The sequence below is a fragment of the Chrysemys picta genome, chromosome 1 (genome assembly GCF_011386835.1).
Source record: "Chrysemys picta bellii isolate R12L10 chromosome 1, ASM1138683v2, whole genome shotgun sequence".
In the NCBI taxonomy this organism is placed as follows: domain Eukaryota; kingdom Metazoa; phylum Chordata; order Testudines; family Emydidae; genus Chrysemys; species Chrysemys picta.
In genome coordinates, this window is record NC_088791.1 from 341051748 (window position 1) to 341077331 (window position 25584).

At 47.3% G+C, this 25584-nt stretch overlaps 1 protein-coding gene across 8 annotated transcripts in view; it reads left to right on the forward strand.

Moving 5' to 3' along the window:
• The first annotated feature begins 3896 nt into the window (after positions 1–3896).
• The window catches only part of MAP6 (microtubule associated protein 6), a 74662-nt gene continuing 52974 nt past the window's right edge, over positions 3897–25584 (forward strand). For 2 of the 8 annotated variants that reach the window (XM_065581760.1, XM_008172209.4), the window contains exon 1: positions 4324–5737. In XM_065581760.1, the coding sequence (XP_065437832.1) occupies positions 4980–5737 (758 nt within the window). In that variant the 5' untranslated portion in view covers positions 4324–4979. Of the gene's footprint in view, positions 3997–4159; positions 4302–4323; positions 5738–25584 lie in introns of those variants that run through there. The other 6 variants (XM_042850411.2, XM_024108938.3, XM_005290526.5 and 3 more) reach the window with 6 other exon arrangements.

The following is a 25584-nucleotide window of genomic DNA, read 5'->3' on the forward strand; positions in this document are numbered from 1 at the left end:
ATGCCAGTGGAATCAGAGGCTAAAATAGGGAAAGAACAAGTTAAAAATTATGTAGACAAGTTAGATGTCTTCAAGTCACCAGGGCCTGATGAAATACATCCTAGAATACTCAAGGAGCTGGCTGAGGAGATATCCAAGCCCTTAGTGATTATCTTTGAAAAGTCATGGAAGATGAGAGAGATTCCAGAGGACTGGAAAAGAACAAATATAGTGCCAAGCTATAAAAAAGGAAATAAGGACAACCCAGGGGAATTACACACCAATCAGCTTAACTTCAGTACCTGGAAAGATAATGGAGCAAATAATCAAGCAATCATTTTACAAACACCTACAAGATAATAAGATGAAAAGTAACAGTTAGCAAGGATTTGTCAAGAACAAATCCCGTCAAACCAACCCAATAGCTTTCTTTGACAGGGTAACAAGCCTTGTGGATAGGGGGATGCAGCGGATGTGGTATGTCTTAACTTTAATAAGGCTTTTGATACTGTCTCACATGACCTTCTCATAAACAATCTCGGGAAATGCAGCCTAGATGGAGCTATTATAAGGTGGATGCATAACTGGTTGGAAAACCGTTCCCAGAGAGTTGTTACCAGTGGTTCACAGTTGAGCTGGAAGGGAATATCAAGTGGGGTCCCACACAGATCAGTTCTGGGTCTGGTTCTGTTCAATATCTTCATCAATAATTTAGATAATGGCATAGACAGTACACTTATAAAGTTTGCGGACAGTACCAAACTGGGAGGGGTTGCAAGTTCTTTGGAGGATAGGATTAAAATTAAAAATGATCTGGACAAACTAAAGACATGGTCTGAAGTAAATAGGATGAAATTCCATCAGAACAAATGCAAAGTACTCAACTTAGGAAGGAACAATCAGTTGCACACATACAAAATGGGAAATGACTGCCTAGGAAGGAGTACTGCGGAAAGGGATCTGGGGGGTCATAGTGGATCACAAACTAAATATGAGTCAACAGTGTAACACTGTTGCAAAAAAAGTGAACATCATTCTGGGATATATTAACAGGAGTGTTGTAAGCAAGACACGAGAAGAAATTCTTCCAATCTACTCCGCGCTGATTAGGCCTCAACTGGAGTATTGTGTCCAGTTCTGGGCGCCATATTTCAGGAAAGATGTGGACAAACTGGAGAAAGTCCAGAGAAGAGCAACAAAAATGATTAAAGGTCTAGAAAACATGACCTATGGGAGAAGATTGAAAAAAATAAGTTTGTTTAGTCTGGACAAGAGAAGACCGAGAGGGCACACAACAGTTTTCAAGTACATAAAAGGTTGTTACAAGGAGGAGAATGAAAATTTGTTCTTAACCTCTGAGGACAGGACAAGAAGCAATGGGCTTAAATTGCAGCAAGGGTGGTTTAGGTTGGACATTTGGAAAAACTTCCTAACTGTCAGGGTAGTTAAGCACTGGAATAAATTGCCTAGGTACGTTGTAGAATCTCAGTCACTAGAAGTTTTTAAGAGCAGGTTAGACAAACACCTGTCAGGGATGGTCTAGCTATTATTTAATCCTGCCGTGAGTGCAGGGGACTGGACTAGATGACCTATTGACATCCCTTCCATTTCTCCACTTCTATGATTTTATGTGTGAGCGCATGTATGTGGGATCTCCAAGAATAGCAGATCTTAAATCAGTACTGGTTTTATGCTGTAGTATATGATTGTAGCAGGGCTCAGATAAATTGAATTATTTGTCTGCCTATAAGTATTTTTTTAAAAAGCATCCTAGAAGTTCGAACAGCAGGATTTTTTCCCCAGAGAACCTTGTGACTTTACTGTTTGCTGTGAGATATTAAGTAGCATTTTCTTGACTTGTGATCATTGGTGGTGCCATCAGAATTAATATTATCTGCTGTAACTGATACCTACTATTGTACCTTTGCAGAAAACAAAGCACAGTAGAGATTAGAGTGGGAGATTGCACAGCAGGGGCTTTGGGTTCTGGTTCTCACTCTGCCACTATGTTTACTGTGTGATCTCACACACATCAACGTCTGTCTCTGTGCCCCAGAGTCTACATCTATAAAACAGGAGTAACCCAGCCACCTCTATAAAATGTGGTGGGAGTTGGGTACAAAGCGCTATGCTTGTGCAGAGTATATCCAAATAACAGCATTTACCTCCTGCTCTCCCCATGAATACTCTTCCCAGACCACCTCAGCTTCCATGGTCTGTTGTCTTTCTGGTGTGTGTTCCGTCTAATTTCAAATTAAAAGATACTCTCTGCCCCGAGGCTCTTGTCTTTACAATCCCTGCTTCAAGTGCAAAACTTAGCCTTAACTACAGCACTGCTTATATCTGGCTGTAATGGGCCCGTCAATATGTCTCTAGCTATTATTTTTAAAAGCCAGGATAAAAGAGATACACACATCAGACCCAGGTAGTGGAGACCTGTGGCTTGTTTGCAATTATCTTGATTGCAATATTAGAGCGGGTGAAAAACCTCCTATTTCATTTATAGCAAAGAGGAAACTCCTTTCTCATCCCCTTTTAAACTGTGCTTTATATAAAAGCAGAAACAGGGTAGTCACTATAGATAAAGGGACAGTTGTTGGATTTATACACACACCTCTGTTTAAACCAGTCATGCAAATTTACATAGGGGTGAGGATTAAGGCCCAGATCTTTAAAGGTATTTATGTGCCTATCCATTGAAATAAATGGTAGTTAGGTACTTAAATACCTTGGAGTATCTGGGCCTATATTGTGAATGTCTGTACATTACTTTAAAAAGAACAGGAGTACTTGTGGCACCTTAGAGACTAACGAATTTATTTGAGAATAAGCTTTTGTGGGCTACAGCCCACTTCATCGGATGCATAGAATGGAACACACAGAAAGAAGATATTTATACATACAGAGAACATGAAAAGGTGGGAGTAGCCATACCAACTGTAAGAGGCCAATCAATGAGATGAGCTATCATCAGCAGGAGAGAGAAAAAAACCTTTGAAGTGATAATCGAGATGACCCATAGAAGGTGTGAGGATATTTTAACATATTTTAACATGAGGAAATAGATTCAATTAGTGTAATGAGCCAACCATTCCCAGTCTCTGTTCAAACCTAAGTTAATTGTATCCAATTTGCATATTAATTCAAGTTCAGCAGTCTCTCTTTGGAGTCTGTTTTTGAAGTTTTAGGATTGAAAGTGCTATAGTAGCACAAAGTATTGTTAGCATTACTATTAATAATACAGCCAAATGGCCGCTGAAGTTACGCTTTGCTGCAGCCCCACAAATTTCAGACAGTTACCGTATTTGGGGAGAATCATTTTCTTATCACATTTTGCTCATTAATTGCAAGACATTTGGATGAACCTAGCTCTTTTTCTCTCCCATTGTATATTTCTTGGAATTATTTACCCAGCAGGGTCTACGAAGATAGAGGGGACAGTATTACAGACCAAGGCCCCCAACCTGCCAAGGTATAGCCCACGTGTGTACGCTTATTGGTGTGTTTAGCTCAGGGCCTAGATACCCACAGGCTCAAAATTGTGGCATAACAGGATTTGCTCTGGTCGAAGTAGCCCAAAGAGAGAAGTGCCTGTAAAAACCGGAGGAGAATGAATGAGGGTGGAGGAAGGGGAAGCAGACTCCCTAAGGGAAACAGAACTTGAGCCATCAAGGGAAAGGAGCAGTGAGTCAGCACCAATTGGAGTGGAGGGGAGGGCTGAACCTTTTCCCTCTTGATTAATCTCCCTCTCTCAATCCCCTACAAAGGATCTGAGTTTTGTGTGGCAGGGCTTTGGGTGTTTTTTTTTTTTTTTAACTCTGGTCTAGACAGTGTTTGCTTTAAGGTGGCGCTGTGATCTGGGTAGGTTTGTTGTGATTTCCCCCCCCTCTCCATGAGGGGAACCATTTTGATCGCTGAAATCCACACCCAGAAATAGGACACTGGAACGATCTCCCCAGCAAGCAAGTGGCTTTAGCCATTTGGATTTTCTTAAAGATCCTAAGGCTTTAATAGCCGGTAATCTTCCTTTTCTCTCCCCCTCCCCGCCCCCCAGTCTGGCTCTACAGCTGGGCATGCCATGGTGGATTAAAGTGGATTACTGTATTGTTTGCTGCTTCATGCTCTGCACCGCTCTTCTGCATGGAGGCGGGGCTCTGTCCAAAGCTTTTTAGTACTGAAAATGGGTGGGACCATCACATCTCCCTGCTGCTTGTCCAGCCACACACTCTTCCCACCCAGCAGGGCTCCCCTGCCTCCCGCCCCAGGGGTCAGGGCGGGAAGAGTTAACAGGCTCCCAGCCCACTCCGCAGGCGCTGACGGAGGCAGGTGATCTCTCTGCATCCCCCCGCCCTTCTTCAGCATCCTTCGCTGCGCGGCGCTGCTGACAGCGGGGCTGGGTGGGGCCTTTTTTCTCTGCAGCCGCAGCGGCGGCGATGCTCCGGTCTCCGCTCAGATGATGGCTGTGGGGCGGCTGCTCCTCCAGCCGCGGCCGTGAGATCCGCAGCAGCACCCGGCTGGGAGAGACGCGGTGCGGGGTGAAGGCAGGACCCTGCCGCAGGGCTCTTCTCCGCGATGCACCAGGGCTGAGACCCGCGCGCCTGCCGGGGGTTTGCACTTGCCTAAGGTCGCCAAGGACGTGGGCAAATCCGCAGCTTTGACCGACCATTGCTTGGGGGTGGGCAGCGTTTCCTTTGCCTTGCGTTTGGGCTGGGCTCTGCCGGAGTCCTGGCCCTTTGCAATTAGTCCCGAGCCTGCTGCTTGCAGCTAGGGACTGTGCTAGGCTCGGCACCGGTTTCCCCTCCGAGGGGCCGCGTGCACCGCCGCAGCTCGGATTGTCCCCCGCTCCCCAGTTCTTGAACTGGCACCGAATTTCCTTTCCCAGCCCCTCGGCCGGGGGCTATTTCTGGAGCGGGTGCGAGTGGGTTACTTCGCTGTGTTCTTTGCAGGGCGTGCGGGGAGAGGCCAGGCTGTCTAGGAGGGGAGAGGTTTGAGGCGTCGCCATGGCTTGGCCCTGCATCACCCGGGCGTGCTGCATCGCCCGCTTCTGGAACCAGCTGGACAAGGCGGACATCGCGGTCCCTTTGGTCTTCACCAAATACTCCGAGGCCACCGAGAACCCCGCGGCCCAGGTGGGTTTGCAGCAGCCACGCCCTTCCTCTGCCATCGAGACCCAGCCCTCCATCCTCGGCGGCGACCTGGATGCAGTTGCCAGGGCGACTGCGGCTGGGGGGGACCACAAGGCTGGGCCGGGGCAGCAGCCGCTGGCCGACTCGGTGATGCGCCAGGACTACAGGCACTGGAAGGCGCAGCGGCCGGAGCCTAGCTGCAAACCCAAGAGCGAGTACCAGCCCTCGGAAACCCCCTTTGAGACGGAGAGCCAGTACCAGAAGGATTTCCGAGCCTGGCCCATCCCCAAGAGAGGGGACCATCCCTGGATCCCCAAGCCAGCCCCGTCCCCTGGGCCAGCCTCGGACAAGGGCCCCCAGGAGAAACCTCCCAGCCAGGAGAAGAGGAGGAAGCTGCAGCCAGGGCAGGAGAAGAAGGAGGAGGAGGCAGAGCAAAGGGCAAAGGAGGAGCAGACCAAGGCAGCCAGGGCTGAGGAAGGGTGGAAGAAGAGGGTCCAGGTGGTCGAGGATGGGGGGCAGCAGCAGCCCGTGCTCTCTGCGTCCCAGGAGGCGGCCAAAGGGCGAGCAGCGGTGGATGCCCTCAATAAGCAGATCAGGGAGGAATCGGCAGCTGGGCTGAGCAGCTCCTACAGGTGAGAGGCGGATACATCATACCCCTCCCTACCCAGCACCCCCATCTTCTATGCGCCTCTTCCCAGAAGCTAGTGTCTCTTGGCCACCCCCCACCCACACCCACCTGCTCAACGCCCCTCCTCCATCCTCTCTGTGTCCACCCAGCGCCCTCCCCAACCCCTGTCCACCTGCCCAACACCCCTCCTCCATCCTCTGTGTCTGCCCAGCGCCTGCATCCACCTGCCCAACACCACTCTTCCATCTTCTTTGTGTCAGCCCAGTGCCCTCCCCCAATCCCTGTCCACCTGCCCAACACCTCTCCTCCATCCCCTCTGTGTTCACCCAGTACCCTCCCCCAACCCCTGTCCACCTGCCCAACACCCCTCCTCCATCCCCTCTGTGTCCACCCAGTACCCTCCCGCAACCCCTGTCCACCTGCCCAATGCCCCTCCTCAATCCTCTCTGTATCCGCCCAATGCCCCTCCTCCATCCTCTGTGTCCTCTCTGTTGAGGGGAAGCCAGGGAAATCTCCTGCCATCCTCCCCCAACCTCACCCCCGATATAGCTCCCTGTGGTGTGCGGGACCATTTCCTACTAGCTAAATACAATAAGAATCACTGGTTCTGCAGCTTCAACAACTTTCTGGGGGCTCCTCCCACCAATGCAGTCTCACCAATAAATCACCCTTTTATTTCTACCTCCCCTTTGTTTGTAACTGTATGTGTTCACATGCTGGGCTAATAAGCCTGCTGGCCACTTTTGCACTATGGCTGCAAGCCGTTATGAACCAGTGAGGCTTTGGGCTGGAGGCTTCATAGGAGCCCAAGATAAAATCAGCTCGGCTGAAGCATGGCCTGTGAGCTGAAGGCAACTTGTGGAGTTTAAAGCCTGCACTGTGCCTTTAATAATCCAAAGGTGCCTCCTGCAGAGGCTACAGGTGGGAGCATGCATTGGTCCAGGTTTATAAGAGCAGGAGGTGTCTGGGATGAAAACAGACCTCCACAATGGGCTTCATTTGATGCAGATTAGGTGTGTCCTGCAGGATCCTGCAGTTGGTGGGTGGGGCAAAGTTTTGTCACTGCTGTGTTAAATGCATTTGATTGAAGTAGTGTGCTGGCTGCTGGGGGAATCACACATTTCAGTACATATTAGCTGCAGGTTTTCCCCAGCACTGATGAAGTAACCTCTCTTCTTGGTTTTCTCTTTTGATTCTCAGAAGGCAATTGATGCCTGTTTTCACATGAAAATGGACCTCCCTGTGGTTCAGAATGAAATGTAGCTGCTGTAAGGTGTTTGTGTCTGGCTGAAGAAGTATGATGTATTGTAAATAAAAAACAAACTGTAACAAAGAGGTGGCAGGCTGGAAGTATACCCACTTTGTCTAGACCTGACCGGAGCGTTGATTTCCTTTTGAAACGAGCTTTTCCTTGGTGCTGCTTTCCAGATCTTTCCTTGACAGAGGAAACTAGGGTTCTATAGTCCTGAGAGCAGAACTGGTGTTTTTTTGGTGACAAAATAAATTTTGCGATTCCTCTGTCCCCTCAACCCCCATTAGGAATGGTTGGTGTTTCTAGCAAAGGGAATGCGACTAATTAGCCCATCTCATGGGTTCTGCAGATGACACCTGTCACATAGCAGCATGAGAAACAATTCATGTGAATCTAAAATGTATACATAATTTAGCTCCTCCGTTTTTCTGCTTGCAGTGGGGAAAGGCGCAGTTGGCATTCAGCTTGAAAATCATGGATGTGGTAGATTTTTCCTTTTTATGAACTAAGGCTAAACATTCTGGGCCTGATTCTTCATTGCCCTGCACCTTGGCAGCCATGTAACCATGTGCAAAGCGTACTCCTGTGGGAATTCTGTGCCAAAAAATTAAAAATTCTGCAAAATTCTGCATATTTTATTTGTCAAAATAACACAATGTAATCACACCCATTTCAATTATTTTGGTGATTTATTTCAAAGTACCTGTCAGCAAGTATGTCTGTAACAATACAAAAAGAAGAACAGGAGGACTTGTGGCACCTTAGAGACTAACAAATTTATTAGAGCATAAGCTTTCGTGGACTACAGCCCACTTCTTCGGATGCATATAGAATGGAACATATATTGAGGAGATATATATACACACATACAGAGAGCATAAATAGGTGGGAGTTGTCTCACCACCTCTGAGAGGCCAATTAATTAAGAGAAAAAAAAAAAAAAAACTTTTTTTTTTTTTTTTTTCTCTTAATTAATTGGCCTCTCAGAGGTGGTGAGACAACTCCCACCTATTTATGCTCTCTGTATGTGTGTATATATATCTCCTCAATATATGTTCCATTCTATATGCATCCGAAGAAGTGGGCTGTAGTCCACGAAAGCTTATGCTCTAATAAATTTGTTAGTCTCTAAGGTGCCACAAGTCCTCCTGTTCTTCTTTTTGCGGATACAGACTAACACGGCTGCTACTCTGTAACAATACAGACAACTAAAAAAGATTCAGGAAATGTTTTTCTGACAAATAGATTCTTTACTAGGCATATTAATACAGAACTTTAAGTAATAATTCATTTAAACTACAATACAGAACCGTATTTCCAGCACCCCTTACAAGCAGTACAAAGGCTTGGGGAAGTCAGGGATAATGGAGGAGCTGAGGGAGAGGGAAGTAATTGCTGGGAAGGAGCCTGGGAGTGAACTTGGACAATTGTTGGGTGTGGGTGGAAGAAGTATGCAACAGTTTTTTTGGGAGGGGAAGGATTGTTAGGGAATTGGGGAGCCTCCCCCATGCAGACCCTGGCTGACCCCTAGTCTCTCACATTCAGTCAGGCACATGTGCTCCTGTCCCCATGTGTCCCTGCACCCCCACTCAGCCACCCCTCTTTCCCCTGTCCCCATGTTTCCTTACACCCCCTACCCCATCCCCATGTGTCCGTGCACCCCCAGTCAGCCACCCCTCCCCCTCCCCCATGTGTCCTTGCACCCCAACTCAGCCGCCCCCAATCCCCAGGTGGTCCTGCACTCCCACTCCCATTCAGCTCCCGCCCCAGTCTATTCCCCCATAGCCATTCTGAACCCCAGTCTGTGTCACCCCCCAGCATTCCCATATGCCCTGCTCTGTCTGTCCCGCCCCCCAAAAAAATCCTGGGCCTCTTCACCTGGCCCCACGGGCAGGGCGCTGTGAGGAAAGCAGGCTCTCCTCTTCTCTCTCCAGTGAGCCAGCTGCACTCTGTTCTGGCACCACAACAGTCTCTGGTGGGCGAAAGGCATAGGGGTGACCAGACAGCAAATGTGAAAAATCGGGACAGGGGTGGAGGTGGGGGTAATAGGAGCCTATATAAGAAAAATACCCAAAAATTGGGACTGTCCCTATAAAATCGGGACATCTGGTCACCCTAGAAAGGCGTAACTGCAGCGCCTCTCCAGCAGAATGTATTTTCTGTGGAGAAAAATAATCTGCCCGGGACATGAACTCTGCACATGCGAAGTGGCACAGAATTCCCCCAGGAGTAAAAGTGGGTGTAAAACAGTGCCACTCCTATCTGACAGTGTTTTCACCCTCACTTGGCACTAGTGTAAATGATACCCCACCATGAAGAACCATGGTCTATACGAGCCTCATTCTGATTTCACATTCGTATAAAGCAGCAGTGACACCTTTCAAAGTCAATGGAGCTGTACTAGTGTGAGAGCAGAACGGGCCCAAAGAATCTGATATGAACATGCCACCTGCAAATTAGCTCACCCTTGTGAACAACGTTTTAACCTAAAAGGTTTAAATAGAAAAAAACGATCTCTGAAATGTCTGTTTATGGCTAGTATTTGCAAAAGTCAGAAATTAATGTGTATCTGTCACATCCCTGTAGGAAATGTCTGAGAATTAAGCAGGGCTTTTTGGTGGGGGAAGAGGGTTAGTAAGAGCCCTCGGATTTGTTTTGGAGTTGGGACTGATATTGGATTGAATCAAGGCTCCAGTTGTTATCGGCTGATGTTGAAGCTCTGCATGTGACACTAGGGACCTTTATATTGTGAAATATCTAGTAGGAAGTTTGAAGGACAAAGGAACTACACAGTATTTGGCCAAGATTTGCCAAAGTGACTAGTGGTTTGGGGTGCCTCAATATTTAAGGGGGCTCATCTGGAGATGCCCTAAAGTGGTTTGATTTTGCAGAAAGTGCTGAGCACCTGCCCTTTAAAAATCAGGATTCTTTAAGATGCTCCCAAAAATCACTAGTCCCTTTTAATTATGGATTATGGATTTTCTTGACTTTTTTTTTTGTTTGGTTTGGGTCAAGCAGAAATAGCTTTTGCCTTTGACATTCCTTGCTTGTTTTTTAATGGTAGGAATAAAAGGTAAACGGTGTCCTTGAATCATGTGAGAGCTGACATGATAAAGTGCCGTACTCTTCTCTGTTCTACCACATTGAGTAAGTGGATATTTAGATTATTTACATACGCAGAATCACAGCCCTGGTGCACTCGTTAATGCAATTGATTGTAGCATCTTTCAATTGGATCAGTCAGTATTTTGATGCCAGGACTAATTCTGAGGATGCAGTGGATATAATGTAACAGGTTTGATCAGGTCAATTCTGTTTGGTATGCTTAATAAAGGGCAGGTTTATGTCTGTTCTCTGAGGCTGTTGGAAGGGTAGGATGACACCCTTCGCCCCCCTCCCTCCATGCAGGGAGCAGTCATAATTTAGCTGATTGCACTCCCTTCGGCAGGAGGCATTGCCCAGGAGTGCGGTTAAAGGGTCAAAAGAAGGGAGCCTAACGGGGACACCGAGCAGAGCATATGAGTCTGTACATATTGGGGTTCAGGAAGTGGGCGGGCTCACTGCTAAAGGATCCGCCCCCCAGCCTAAGGGGCGGACCCACAGGGCCTAAAACCCAAATAATTATGGGGGACAACTAATGTAAAAACAGGGACAGGAGTGCGGTCAAAGGGTCAAAAGAAGGGAACCTGACGGGGACACCGAGCAGAGCATATGAGCCGATATTGGTAAACCGGGAAGTGGGCGGGCTCACCCGCCTACTACTAAAGGCCCCTCCCCCAGCCTAGCGGGAGGGACCACTGGACCCAGTACCCAATGATTTCTTGGGACAACTAATAAAAAAACAGGGAGCGAGGTGATGGTCAAAGGTTCAAAATCAGGGAGCCAGATGTGGCACCGAGCAGAGCATATGAGCCTGTAGCGGGGCAGTTACCCCGCTCCTGGGGGAAAAGGTAGGCTGATTGGGGAAGCAGCCACAGCTGTGGCCACACCCAATCAGACCACAGCTGGCCCTGATATAAGGGCTAAGGGAGGAGCTGGGTTACTCTCACTCTAGCCTGGGAGTGGGAAGGACCTGGCTGCCTGGGAGCACAGGGTACCTGAAGCAGAGCAGTGCTGGGGAGGGCAAGAGGAGCTGGGGAGCTCCAGTCTGGCAACTCCTCAGGCTGAGGCCTTGTCAAAGGCCTAAGGAGGTATTGGGGCTACAGAGGTGCAGCCTGGGGGTAGGCAGAGGCAGCTGGTCCAACCCCTTTGCCAGTGATGAGTGGCCATTGCAGACTGCAGTTTGCCCAGAGAAAGGGGGCTAGCTGATGACTGGCAGTAGTCACTGAGGGAAGGTGGACTTAGAGGGTTGGGGGTTTCCCTGAGAGCGGAGACCCAGAGTGTGGGGGTACTGCTGTGGGCAGAATCCCAAGGAAAAGGGGCACCGGGGTCCAGGAGGGACACAGGGCCTGAGGCAGGAGAGACACCAGCCAGCGGGAGGTGCTTTGAGTGCTGGAATCAAGCTAATTCCCGGATGACCAGCAGGAGGCGCTGTGGCGGTGAGTCTGCGATCTGCTACAGAGCCCATTGTTCGGTGTTTTGCAAAGCGAATCTTTAGCAGTAGAGTCCTAATTCCTTTGTCGGTCTGGGTGTCCAGCATGTGCTATCTAGGCTCTATCTCTAAAGCCCTGGCGGTGTTGGAATCAACGCTGATTGAAGGGCCTCAGCGCCTGGCAGGATGGAGCCTTAAGTCTGTGTAGTGTATTACACCTTTTTGGTATCACGTCTTCGCCCGGTATTCCTCTTCTTTGTGCTCTCATTTTAATCCTGTTACTCCTTGGAGCGTGTCACAGGAGGGGAATGGGCTATAAAATGGTCTCTCTCTCTCTGCACTTGCATCACTTTGGTATAAACGAAGAGGCTTGCACTCGTTGCCAGATGATTTCCAGTTCTCTGTTTAATATGGAAATATTTAAGAGTTATTCATTGTTTAAACAATGCCAAATTCTATAAATCCTCTTAATTATTGAAAAGCTTTCTGCTCCTCGGCAGCACGCTGTGCGTGTAGTCTCTCGGACACTTACATTTCCCCCTCCCCGCCAAGACAGCAAATAAGAAAGAGGGTGTGCCAGAGACTAAGGGCACAGTTTACAAACTTGAATGCCGGGAGTTTAGACAGCTCAATATACTGTAAGGCACCTACTGGAAATACCTGTTTCAGGCACCAAACTGCTGATTTAGGCATGTAGGACCTCGTGGCATGTGAATTTCCCTACACAGGTGTGTGAATTTCACCCGTCCGTGATGCAACCAGCTAGATAAGTACGTAAAATCCAGATTTAGGTGCCTGCCCTCTGGCGCCTACATTTGAAAATTTGCCTCCCTGTGCTCATTAAATGTCGTGTTGTGTCTGAGGCGAAAGCCACTTTTGACTTGCACTAGTGTAAAAATTAAGGGAATTGCTGAGCTACTCTTTTGTTTCATGTTTAACTTTGTAAAAAAAAAAAAAAAATCAGGTAAAACGCTGTGTCTGAAAAGTGTTTTTAAAAGGAGCTGCTGGGGCTTCAGGCATTAAGGAAATATTGATGGCTGAATTCCAATCACCTGAACTTAAGGAGTTAGACCCTAATCCTGTCAGGTGCCAGGCTCTCTCTGCCCCCAGTGACATCAGCACAGAACTTTACTCAGCATCTTTCAGGATCAAGCCCACAAAAGCACATTGTAGGCACAGAAGGGAGGGGCTGGGCGGATACAGATCTGTAGCCGCTGAGCAGAGGTGCTTGGGGGCGTTGCTTGCACAGGGCAGATAAAGGTGAAATGCCGCCTTCCTTGTACCACTGGATAGCCAACGGTACAAGGACTGATCACACCTTCAAACCAGTTGGTTATGCCTCCTTTGGGCCCAGCAGCAGTACCAGCCCCTTCTCCATCAATGCTAAAGAGTGCTAGGGTCACCATTATGCCTGGGGTCTCCATGGGTGTAATGGGGAGGGAAGTGGCTCCCTGTATTTTCTTTCCATCCTCCCCCAGCAAAGCCAAGTAGGGGCAGCCAGAGGTCAGACCCTAAGCTCAACATACTACTATTAGGTCAGGTCAGCAAGGACATTTCCTATTGGTGCCTGTCCTCTTTGCCCTTAGCTACGCTAATGCACAGGTGGGGGCTGGCAGCCAATATTCAGAGAACAGATGACTTGGGAGATTTTCTTACAGTCCTTGTTGCTGCTGAAGATCAGCGTAATGTGATGCTTTAAGGCCATGAAACCGGTCTCCAACTGAAAGCAAATGACAAATTCAGTAGCAGATGATATCCTGGTTATAGGGCTGCAATGGGAATAGGGCCTGATTCTGCACTGCTTTCTCTAACTAAACTCCCACAGCACTCAGTGGGGATTTCACCAGGATCAAGCCTAGGAAGGGGGCGCACTATTCTGGGGTCTGCTAGAGGGGGCTCGTGAGAGCTGGTCATGAAAATTCTGACACCTAATTAAAGCGAGGCTTGGGGCCTGGTTTCCTAGCCCGTGTTGGAGTCGCTCCCCGCTCCCTCCCCCCAGGATATGGCTAGATAATCATTTCTACCAGCATTGACTTACTCACAAAAATAGTTCCGAATGTACAAATGGACAAGACTGAATCAAGGGGTAGATATACAAGACAAATCGATGCGGAGGACGCTCCCCATTAGCCCTACAACATCTTCATGCAGGGGTGTGTGCAGAAATTCAACTTTGACCCCTTTTGGGGGGTGGTACATTCTGTGCTCCCCTTCCCTGGCTCTGGCAGGAGCTCGCTCTCCCCCCCCCGCCCCCCACCCTGGCTCTGGCTGGAGCTCAGTCTCCTCCCTGCAGCTCTGGGGAGGACTGGAGAGTTCTGTGCCCCTGACGATTATTGGGCGGCCTGTGCCCCTGCTTGCCCCTCCCCCCGTGCACACCCCTTCACCTCCATCCTTCCCCTACAGGGCTCATCTACATGGGCAGAAAGGGGGCTCCCTACAGTTGTTAGCTGAGTTGATGTAGCTCACCATTGAAAAGTTCTCTTAATACCCCACCCTCTTTTGCCTGTGTAGACAAGCTCATAATTACTCCCGCAAACACTGAGATTGAGAGCTCTTTGGAGCCAGGACTGGCTTTTTGTTCTGTGTTTGTACAGCCCCTTGCACAATGGACTGGGACTCCCAGAGGCTATGGAAATACAAACAATAAATAACACATATTGGCATGATATATTAATTATTCATATTTCTCTGTATTACAGTAGCACCTAGGAGCCCTAGCCCAGGACCAGGGCCCCATTGTGCTAGGTGCTGTACAAACTGCACATGGCAGCACATCACTGACTGCCTGAGGGGAAATCTTGCTCATCTCACTCCCACGTGCAGCTCCACTGGCTTCAAGGGGACTGCACCCATTGGCAGAGGGAGTGCAATTTGACTCAGACATCTGCACTGAGTGGATACCAGTAATCTGTTGTAGATGCACATATCTGAGATTCTCTTCTGTTTATGGGCTCCTCTGTAGTGTCAAAGCATCTCACCATCATGCATAGATTTTATTCTCACAATGCCCCTGTGAAGCAGAAAAGTACTTTTTTCTTTACATATGGGGAAGTGAGGCCCAGTGTAGGCTAAGCCACATGCCCAAGGGAGTCTGCCCACACAGGGAGTCTGTGGCTTGGCAAGGAGTTCCCCATTCCAGTCCCTTTGTGCCCCAGAACTGCCCTAACGGGGCAGCTGGGGATTTCAGAGGCATAGAGAATAGTCAGGCAGGGTAACCAGCTCTGTGCTGTTCACTCCAGCTCCCAACCATGCATAAGGACCATCTTGCACTCTGATGAACCCCACCTGTATAATGGCCACGAAGGCCAGTGATTCATTGGGATAACTACAATCACATCATCTGAGTACTGGCCACCAAAATCAGGCCAAACTCAATAGCCTCCAAACTGGTGGAGAACACAAAAGGACCACTTCATAAACATACAAGAAGAGGGGGGAGGGATAGCTCAGGGGTTTGAGCATTGGTCTGCTAAACCCAGGGTTGAGTGTTCAATCCTTGAGGGGGCCATTTAGGGAACTGAGGTAAATATCTGTCTGGGGATTTGGCCTGCTTTGAGCAGGGGGTTGGATAGATGACCTCCTGAGGTCCCTTCCAACCCTGATATTCTATGATATCAAGAGAAGTGTATCAACAACTCTGCAGAACACTTGCATCAATCCTCTGAGGAGAACCTTCCACTGTCAGCGTTGAGGAAATAAAAGAAGGACTTTCCGTGATTGAAAAAAGGGAAGGCTGCAGGCCCTAACAGTCTTCTGCCAGAGTTCCTCCACCATCTGGTCCCCAAAGGACTCCAATAGCTAGCAACATTGTACTCTGCTACTGTAAGGACCATACGGATCCCTGAAATATGGGGTGAGGCCATAGTAATTGCCATTCCAAAGCTTGGAAAGCCCCCTGATGAAGCGGGACGCTATAGGCCAATTTCTCTGCTATGTATGACCTATAAACTTCTTGAATGTATCCTCCTCAAAAGAATACGCCCTTTTACTGAGCCAGTTATCCCTGTCGAACAGGCAGGCTTCTGGCCAAAACGTAGTTGTTGTGACCAAGTTCTGGCACTCACAACTCACATTGAGGCTGGCTATTAAAAAACAACAACTAAAGACTGGCGCAGTATTTGTTCACCTGTCATCTGTGCATGATACTGTCTGGATTAAGGGCCTGATGCTGAAACTTGCTAAAATTATACCTTGCTACTACATACTTTGCCTGCTGTGGACCATGCTGAGTAATAAATGCCTGTGGGTGTACCTGGGTAATAAGACCTGCTCACCCTGTATCAGAAACAACGGGTTACCACAAGGCTCTGTACTTGCACCAGCCCTTTTAAAAATTTATGTAAGTGACATGCCTCCAACTAAATCACAAAAATTTGGATATGCCGATAATCTTGCCATGATAATCCAAGCATCAAATCTCCATGACATTGTGAAAGCATTAACTGAGGACCTCCAAAATATGGAACAATATTTCCAGAAATGGAGGCTCAAACCAAACCCTGGAAAAACAATAGTAAGCGTGTTTCATCTTGATAATAGGAGTGCCAAAAACACACAAAGTAACATTCTGTGATAAAAATGTGCAACATAATTACACGCCAACATATCTCGGAGTGAAACTTGACTGCACCCTCTCCTTCCATGATCATGTTGAGAAGGTAGCTGCAAAGATTAAAAATGAGAGTCAATATAATCCAGAAACTAGCAGGTACAACCGGGGTGTACCAGCATCAGTGCTGTGAACATCTGCAATAGCACTTGTATATTCAAGTATCAGGGGGTAGCCGTGTTAGTCTGTATCCACAAAAACAACAAGGAGTCCAGTGGCACCTTAAAGACTAACAGATTTATTTGGGCATAAGCTTTTTGTGGGTAAAAAACCCACTTCTTCCGATGCATCACAGGAACCCTTAAGTCAAATCCAACACCATGGCTACATGTCCTGTCTAACATCACTCCCCCGCCAAGACGTCGAACTGCTGAAACTTTCTGTGAAGCTCAGCAAATCCAGGAAAACAGATGCCTTCCTATTCACCAAGACCTTGCCAACGCCCCTCCCGCCCCTCCCTGCAATGTCTTGCGTCCCACAAGACTTTCTGGGAACATTCGTCTAGCCTCATGCAATCAGGCTATGATCAGAAGGAGGCTTGGAAAGCAGATTGGGTTAAACAAGACTTAAAAAATAAGCACCTTGTGCCAGATCCCACAAAGAAGGTTGCTTGCGTTTGACCTTCCACGGTCATCTTGGTCAACTCTGAACTGACTTTTAACCAACCCTGGTAGATACGGATATCTAATGCACAAATGGAAAATCAAGGACTCCGCCATGGGCGAGTGTGGTTCCCCACGACAGACCATTGAACATATCACTACCTACTGCCCAATTGATAAATATGAAGGAGGCATCACTGCAAGACATTCTGCTACTCCTGTTGTAGCCATTTGGCTCAATCAACTTCAGGTGAAATTGTAGTTGCTGCTCTACACCAGCCATACAAAAGAAGTGTAAGTGATGGGAAAAGCAGCCCCTGACGCTGACTCTTGGTCCCATGGCCATCACCGCCATGATCTATCTCAACTAGCCCATTGTGCTTCTCATCTTGTAAGTGGATTGTGCTGACTGGTAACAAGCCCCCTACCAGCACTGGAGAGTCCTTACAAAACCACAGCAAGCAAATGGGGCATTTGACTAACTGAATGAAGAAAGATGCTCTGCAGCGGCAAAAGGTAGCCAAATAAAAGCAACCGAGCCGGGTTAGCCAGCAAGGGACAGGTACATGACTGACAGTGGCAGGGTCTGACCCCAGTGATCCAGTTCAAAGGGGGATTCGCTTTATTTTAAAACCAATTGTGATCATCAGCCATGGTTGAATGAAGGGGGAAGTACTCATGTATGATACTCAGTGATTGAACCCATTTTTGGCTTTCTGCTCTGCAGCCTGACAGGAAAAAAAACAGGCCTACGTGACTTGTCCAATTATCAGATGAATGAGCTGGGTGGAAGAAACCAAATTTGTGGTTTTCAGCTACTTGGAAAACTCTTGCTGGTGAATGGAGCCCTCTTACAGACATCTATAGCCCCTCTTACCTTAGTAGCTGAGCATCTCTCAATGCATTTATCCTCACAGCACCCCTGTGAGGTAGGGAGTGCAATTATCCCCATTGTACAGATGGGCAACTGAGGCCAGAGAGACCAAGTGACTTTCCCAAGGAAGGTTGTGGCAGAGCAGTCAATCTAAATGTGCTTACAATTTAGCAGTGGCATTGAGTCATGGAATCATAGCGTTTAAGGCCAGAAGGGACCATCTGATCATCTAGTAAGACCTCCTGTGTATCAACCAGGAGCTGAAATGACACCAAAGTATTACAACCCACAGGACCTATTGATTAAAGCAGGTGAGAAAGTGAGGAATGTGTTGGGTGAAAAATTTCAAAAAAGAGAACATTTTGGTTTTATCAATGAAAAATGTTGAAGCAATTTTTTTTAAACTTTCATGAAAAAAAATCCCTATATTTTGGTGGGGAAAAGCTTGCACTCACTTCATCCCCCCCACCCCTGTGGGGAAAAAAATAGAGTGGGAATTTTCCATCTTTTATTTTTTCCTCACTGGGAAAAAAAAATCCCCCCTCATCCCAATGAAATTAATGTGTTAAAAAAATTAACTCCGTTCAAAAAATTTTCACTGAAAAATGAAAAATTTTGAACAAAATGAAAGGGTTGGGGTTTTGTGTGTGTGAAAATTCTCATTTCGGTTGACAGGGCATTTTCCCCTCAAGTTTTGTTGAAAAACTTTTGACCAGCATTGTCATGGTGTTGATCTCGAACAGTAGATATAATTTGCTAACATTAAAAAAAAAAAAAACCCTGGGGTGGTTGGTTGGCTTTTTTTTAATCCATTTTTAAAAACAGGCTAAACAAGTGAAAGTTCATAAAAGCCACGGATGTCAGTGCCTGGCCTCCTCCAGTACACAAGCAACAAATAGAGGGACCTTTTAGGAAGTGCTGACCCTGATAGAGTAGCAAGTTCATATTCAGAACTACACTTTTATGTTCAGAATTGGGCCTAGAATTCTGTCTCTGACTCTGAAGATAAGATTGAGTTAGTAATACATGCCTGATTGATCTTACTATGACTGGATTATGGGTACTTATTGAAACCATTGGACAGTAGGAATGTCGCCTGTTCTGTAAATTAACATTTATGGGATCTATTTCTACTCTGTTACTATTGGGTGAACCCAGAGTAATGAAGTCAGCAGTTACTCCTGATATCCACCAGTGGTGTCGGACCTGTTCAACTTGATGGGAATGTCTCCATGGACTTCTACAAGCTTTGGATCAGACCCATAAGGAGCCAGATTGGGCCCATGATATTATTAAAGCAGGGTATATAACAGTATGGGCCAAATTCTGCTCTCGGTTACATCTGTGAAATCCCTTGAAAGCTGTGTGTCACTGAGCATAGGATTTGGCAGTATTTAAGGAAAGACCACGCAAAGTTTCCTTCAAGCCATTATGGGCCATGTTGAAAAAACATGTTTGATAGCTTTGGTACTGAGTCAACAAGGAGTCTGGTGGCACCTTAAAGACTAACAGATTTATTTGGGCATAAGCTTTTGTGAGGTTTTTACCCACGAAAGCTTATGCTCAAATAAATCTGTTAGTCTTTAAGGTGCCACCAGACTCCTTGTTGTTTTTGTAGCTACAGACTAACACGGCTACCCCCTGATACTTGGTACTGAGTGGTTATTTAATAGGTAAATGAGTACTAGCATGGACGTTATGGCTCTGCTGAAGCCATGGAGAACAGGCAGGTTAATGGGTGAATAATTGTGTATGCAGCCGTCCTTTATGGTTACAAAGAAAACCTCCCAGACACGAACAGAGTGAAAACTGATGCTGAGCTACTGCAGAAGAGATTGAAAACATAGCTGTGCGGGAGGTGAATTCTTGCACTCTGGAGTCCAGTTCACTCCTGCCTGTTCTCCCTGTTCAGGTAATAGGCAGCACTGTGGTCTGGCGAGTACAGTCTGTGGTGGGGGCTCCCATCTCAGCTAGGTTCACTTACACCTATCACTGCAGTGACTAGATCAGCATGGGCTGAACGCCGGTGCCATGGCAGAGAACAGTCAATGGGCGTGTGATATAACCCCAGATGCTGAACAGGAACTCGGCCTCCAACAGTCATACACAGTCTCAATGGCCCCTCCAGCCTGGGGTCCACAGAGCTGGATTAAGGCCCTAACCTCCAATCAGAGGAGAGCTGGCAGGAGGGGCGGGATTTCTGGCCAGCTCTCTACCCAACCATCTGTGGGGGATGGAGAGGCCAGCTTCTCATCTGCCCATCCCCAGCCAATCAGGGCTCTGTGGATTGGGGTCACCCAACCTATATAACTGGGAGACAGACTGATTTGGTGCTCCCGTCTTTGCATAGCCCCTTATTCACTGTGCGACCTCGGACTAAGTCACTCAGAATCTCCCATACTGAAGATGCAGAGAACATCTGATTCTCCTGCTGCTTGCTACTTTTCAGCCTGCACACCCAGTAAGTTGTTATTAGATGTGAGGTGTATGTTCATCTTTTCTTAAATCCATCTATTCTACCTGTTCCAATCGCCTGTCTGTCTAGTCTGTTACCCGGACTGATCAACTTCACACAGAAGAACCTCTCTCTTCCCCCCGCTCCCAATATCAGCAGTGACTTGTTTGTGAAGATTCCCGGCCGTGATGGTCTTTGATCCTGTGAGCCACGGCATATTTGACTATTTCTTTGTTATTTGTTCAGGGCCTTGGTGCTTTGCAGAACAAAAGTCACAAGGGGCTTACAATCTAATTTTAAGCCTGATGCAATAAGAGAGCAATAAACAAAGGAGAGGGACAGGGGAAAGGGAGGACAAGAGTAATCAGACATGGTGGCTCAGGTCTGTGTATGTGTCTTAGTGTCTTTGCTATGTGACTGTATTTTAATGAATTTATTTATTATTTAAAATCTGTGTTTATAAACTAGGGCCCTGATTCTGCAGTGGTACAATTTGCAGGTTTTCTTTCCCCTCTTTATTCCTTCTCCCTGTTTACTTTGCTTTCCTCCCTCTTCTATTCCTGGGATGAAGAAAGCAGCTGACTGAGGTGGGTTCATGGCTGTAGGCCTTGCAGAAAATGTCATTTCATTAATGACCTTGGCACAGAAAGTGGGAGTGCGCTAATAAAATTTGCAGATGACACAAAGGTGGCAGATATTGCCAATACAGAAGAGGACCAGAATATCATACAAGAAGATCTGGATGACTTTGAAAACCGGAGTAAGAGAAATGGGATGAAATTTAACAGTGCAAAGTGCAAGGTTATGCACTTAGGGACTAACAGTAAGAATTTTTGCTATAAGCTCAGGACTTATCTGTTGGAAGTGACAGAGGAGGAGAAAGACCTGGGTGTATCGGCTGATCACAGGATGACTATGAGCCAGCATTGTGATGCAGTTGTGAAAAAGGCTAATGCAGTCTTAGGATGCATCAGGTGAGGCATTTCCAGTACAGATAATGTAGTGTTAGTACCATTATACAAGGCAGTGGTGAGACCTCATCTGGAATACTGTGTGCAGTTCTGGTCTCCCATGTTTAAGGACAATAAATTCAAACTGGAACAGGTGCAGAGAAGGGCTACTAGGATGATCAGAGGAATGGAAAACCTACCTTATGGGAGGAGATTCACTTGTTTAGCATAACCACACGAAGGCTGAGGGGAGATATGATTGCTCTCTATAAATGCATCAGAAGGATAAATATCAGGGAGGAAGAGGAATTATTTAACTTAAGCACCAATGTAGACACAAGAACAAGTGGATATAAACTGGCCATCAACAGGTTTAGGCTTGAAATTAGATGATGGTTTCTAACCATCAGAGGAGTGAAGTTCTGGAACAGCCTTCCAAGGGGAGTAGTAGTGGCAAAAAACCTAACTGGCTTCAAGACTGAGCTTGATGGTATGATGGGACTCTGAGTTACTACAAAGAAATCTTTCCCGCTTGGCTGCCTAGTGGGTCTTGCCCACATGCTCAGGGTCTAACTGATTGCCATATTTAGGGTCGGGAAGGAATTTTCCCCCAGGTCAGATTGGCAGAGACTCTGGGATTTTTGTTTTTTGCCTTCCTCTGTAGCATGGGGCATGGGCCACTTGCAGGTTTAAACTAGGGTAAATAGTGGATTCTCTCTAACTTGAAGTCTTTAAATCATGATTTGTGAATTTTAGTAACTCAGTCAGAAGTTGTGGGTCTATTACAGGAGTGGGTGGGTGAGGTTCTGTGGCCTGCAATGTGCAGGATTTGAATGAGTGCCTGTGTGACCGTACGGAGGAGTGCATAGGGCCGCCATGGCAGAAGGCATGAAAACAGAAGTGGGAGAAGGACACAAGATTCATGATGTTCATCTAGTGTGCCCTCTTGCACACCACAGACCAAAGATTTTAACCACACATTCCTGCACTGAGCCCAACTTGTGCTTGAACTTGCAGAGGGCTCTTTGGAAGGCATGAAGTGGACTACTGGACTGGGTCTCAGGAGATCTGGGTTCTAGTCTCCGCTCTGATGTGTTGTCGAGTCACTTCACTTCTGTTTCCCCTCCTACCCTTTGTCTGTCTTGTCTAGTTAGACTTGGTCCTGCTAGTGAAGGCAGGGGGCTGGACTCAATGACCTTTCAGGGTCCCTTCCAGTTCTGTGATATATAAATTTTGTGTGTGTGTGTGTGTTTGTCTGTGTGTGTAGATGCCTAAGGCAATGGGGCTCTGACCTGTGTTGAGTGCTCAACATGCTCCTGTAATAACACTAAGAAAGAATGGAAATAAAGGCCAGGAGCAGCTAATCTAGAGAGCGGGACTTTCCCTCGCCTTATGCTTACATTTAGAATGGGTGTTCCATGGTTTGTTTATCTTCTAACCCCTTCGGATCATGACTTCTGGTTTTCCTACCTCCCTGCCATCAGAGCAGGTCTTTGCTTTGGAAATACTAATACTCTAATCAAGCGCCACGTCTTGCTTTACTTTATCCCTAGCTGAAGATATTAAGTGAGGGGAGGCAGTGGCCCCAAGATCCTCAGCATTGGCTGGAAGAATTGAATGGTCCCAGAGTGGAGCACATAATGTATCCCTGAGCCCTGGTCTACACTGCGGGGGGGGGGGGGGGGGGGAGGGGAAGAATCGATCTAAGTTACGCAACTTCAGCTACATGAATAATGTAGCTAAAGTCAACGTACTTAGATCGACTTACTGTGGTGTCTTCAGCGCGGTGAGTCGACTGCTGCTGCTCCCCCGTCGACTCCGCCTGTGCCTCTCGCGGGGTGGAGTACAGGAGTCGATGGGAGAGTGCTCAAGGGTCGATTTATCGGGTCTAGACTAGACGTGATAAATCGATTTCCCCGCTGGATCGATCGCTGCCCGCCAATCCGTACCTTCACCAGGCCTCCTGGACCTTCCTCGGGGACAGGGCGATGTGTTCCACCCCGGCGAGGGCCAGAGCCTAACACGCAGGACCGAACCCTTAGCTTGGCAAAGCAGAGTCAGCACAATAAACTCTCTTTGCATCAGTTGTTGTGAGACAACACCTAATTTGCCCTCACAATGCCCCTGTGAAGCAGTCATTAGTGTCCCCATGTATAGGGTGCTTTGAGAGTCTCAGATGGAAGGCGCTGTGGTGAGGCAAAATATAATTATTGCTATAGGTGGGGAAACTGAGGCTGGGCTTTCAAATAACTTACCTCAGGTCATGCATTGGAGTCGGTGGTAGAGATTAGAACTCAGATATTCCAGGCTCCCAGTTTTTAAATTCAGACCCTTTGAGCCCACTGCCCCTCTTTATTGTATTATAAGAACAAAAGCGTGTCATTGCAGTTTAGCACTGGATAGAACTGTCTGTTGCTGCCAGAAGACTTGTGATTTGAGTGATTGGCAATCGCTTCGCGCAAGGCCTTTATCATTTATCTCTTAACTCGAAAAATATCAGCACAGAGACCTGGTGGAGCTGCGAGTCAGATGATCTGTTCCAGCATTTGTTACTATGCTGCTAACAATAGCAAGGAAGGCTGTGTTGTCTCTTCTGTGTGGACTGTACAATATAGGGCTGAACTGCAGTGGGACTTTGCATGCAGGGCACTGCAAGATCACCCCCCCTCCATGTAAATGAAAACTAGAGCGTTGTTTATCCATCCAGTCTCGCGGATGTGTTCGCTGGAGAATGGCCGGGTATTCTGTTATAAATGACCTGGCAAATTATTTTGGTTTGCAAATATTGTTTTGCTGCTGCTTTTCATTTGCTTTAAAGGTAGGTATCAGAAGTTGACCTGTTTGATTCTTGCTGCTTGTCTAACTTATAAGATATAAAGGGTGAAGAACGTTCTTTTCTCACCAGAGGCACTTTCTGGGGAGTGGAGCAGTTCTGGAGCTATCCTGATTGCAGAGGGCGAGATACTCTGTGGTGCAACTTCCTGCCGCTCCAGGAGGCAGTAGCGTGAATACCCCTCCTGCCAATCACAGCATCTATGCAAAGGGGCTAGATCTTCAGCTGGTGTAATTTGACAGAGCTAAATAAATGGAGCTATTCTGACTCGACCAGCTGGGGATCTGGCCAAGAGAGGCAGCCTCCATGGGGCTGCGGAGTGCTAGCAGGTCCACTGAGCCCTGCTCTCATGCTGGTGCAGTGGGTCACAGCGGGGGGGGGGGGGGGGGGGAAGGTTATTTAGAAATAAAAACATGGTTGATTCCCATTTGCTGCTAATGCCATAGAAAGCAGCTTTGTGTCGGAAGAGAGTCTGCTCCCAGTCTGACACGTAAGGAGGAGTGCTGTGCAGAAATATCACAATATCATTAGTATAAACCAGTTCCCTTGTTCTGCCTTCTCCCTGCTTATAGAGGGAGTCGCCCGTGCTGGCCCTGATCCTGTACCCCTTGCAGATGGGGTAGGTAGTTAAGCCCATTATGGAATGCTGGTCATGATGGTTAACAGAGAAAGAAAGAGCGTGGTTGAATATGAGGAATTCTCTGTGATTAATTATTCAGGGCGTGAGTTAATGCTTTCTTCCTCCCTGTCCATTTTCTTCTCATTCCTTCCCATTAACCAGGCCACAGAGCCTACTGCGATCAGAGGCATGGAGCGGGAGATGGACTGTGAGTTAATCACTTTGGGTCAGGGGTGCACATTATTTCTCTGTGGATGAGCAGCCTTCCATTATGGTACAGGGGAGCAGGGGTAGCTAAGCACCTGAAAACATTCTTAAGGCAGAATGCCAAAATGTAGCAGGTGCCACTGTGCGTAGATGTCTGCCAGAAAGCCTGCCCTCAAAAACTCACAGCCTCAGCAGGTCCTTCAAATACAATCTGCAAGGGGGGAAGACAATGCCCCAGACTCCTGGTCCCTGACACCAGAAATCCTTTGCCCCAGCATGGCCTCTAAACCCATTCCTAATGTATACAACCCCTAATGTTGAGGCAAATAAACCAGTTTACACTTCATTTAAATTGGTTTAGCTTAATTTAGGAAATTTGGTCTGAGCTCTCCTTTGTTCAGAAATCTCCGGGTTTTTTTCCTAGCATGCTGAAGGTCTCTTGGATATGGCAAACGCCACGAATTGCACAGACAGAGTGAGACTGCTTGTAGCTGTGATGTCACATTTCAGTGAACCAGGAATTCTTCACAGGACAGAGAACAGAATGTACAAATTCTGTCTATTACGGTTCTTTCACCACGCCCCTCACCCTGCTATCTAAGCCATGCTGAAATCCCTGTGGACCCATTCTGAACCAGTGCCTGCCAGCTGCTTAGTGAAGGGACTGAATTCAGAAACCTGGGCTTAAGTCAATATCCACTTTTGATTTGCATCTCCTGCCCTTGAATACAGCAATATGATAGTCAAGTGCAAATGGGACTTTTCAAAGAAATCCGTGTAGCAGCTCTCTTTGGAAGCATAGGGAGAACTGAAAACACAGCTAGTCCTTTCTTAGTCATTCTTGGTAGCTCAGGGACAAATAGATGGGGCTGGTGATTTATTTGTGAACTCCCTGGAACGGGGAGCCACCCGACCTTAA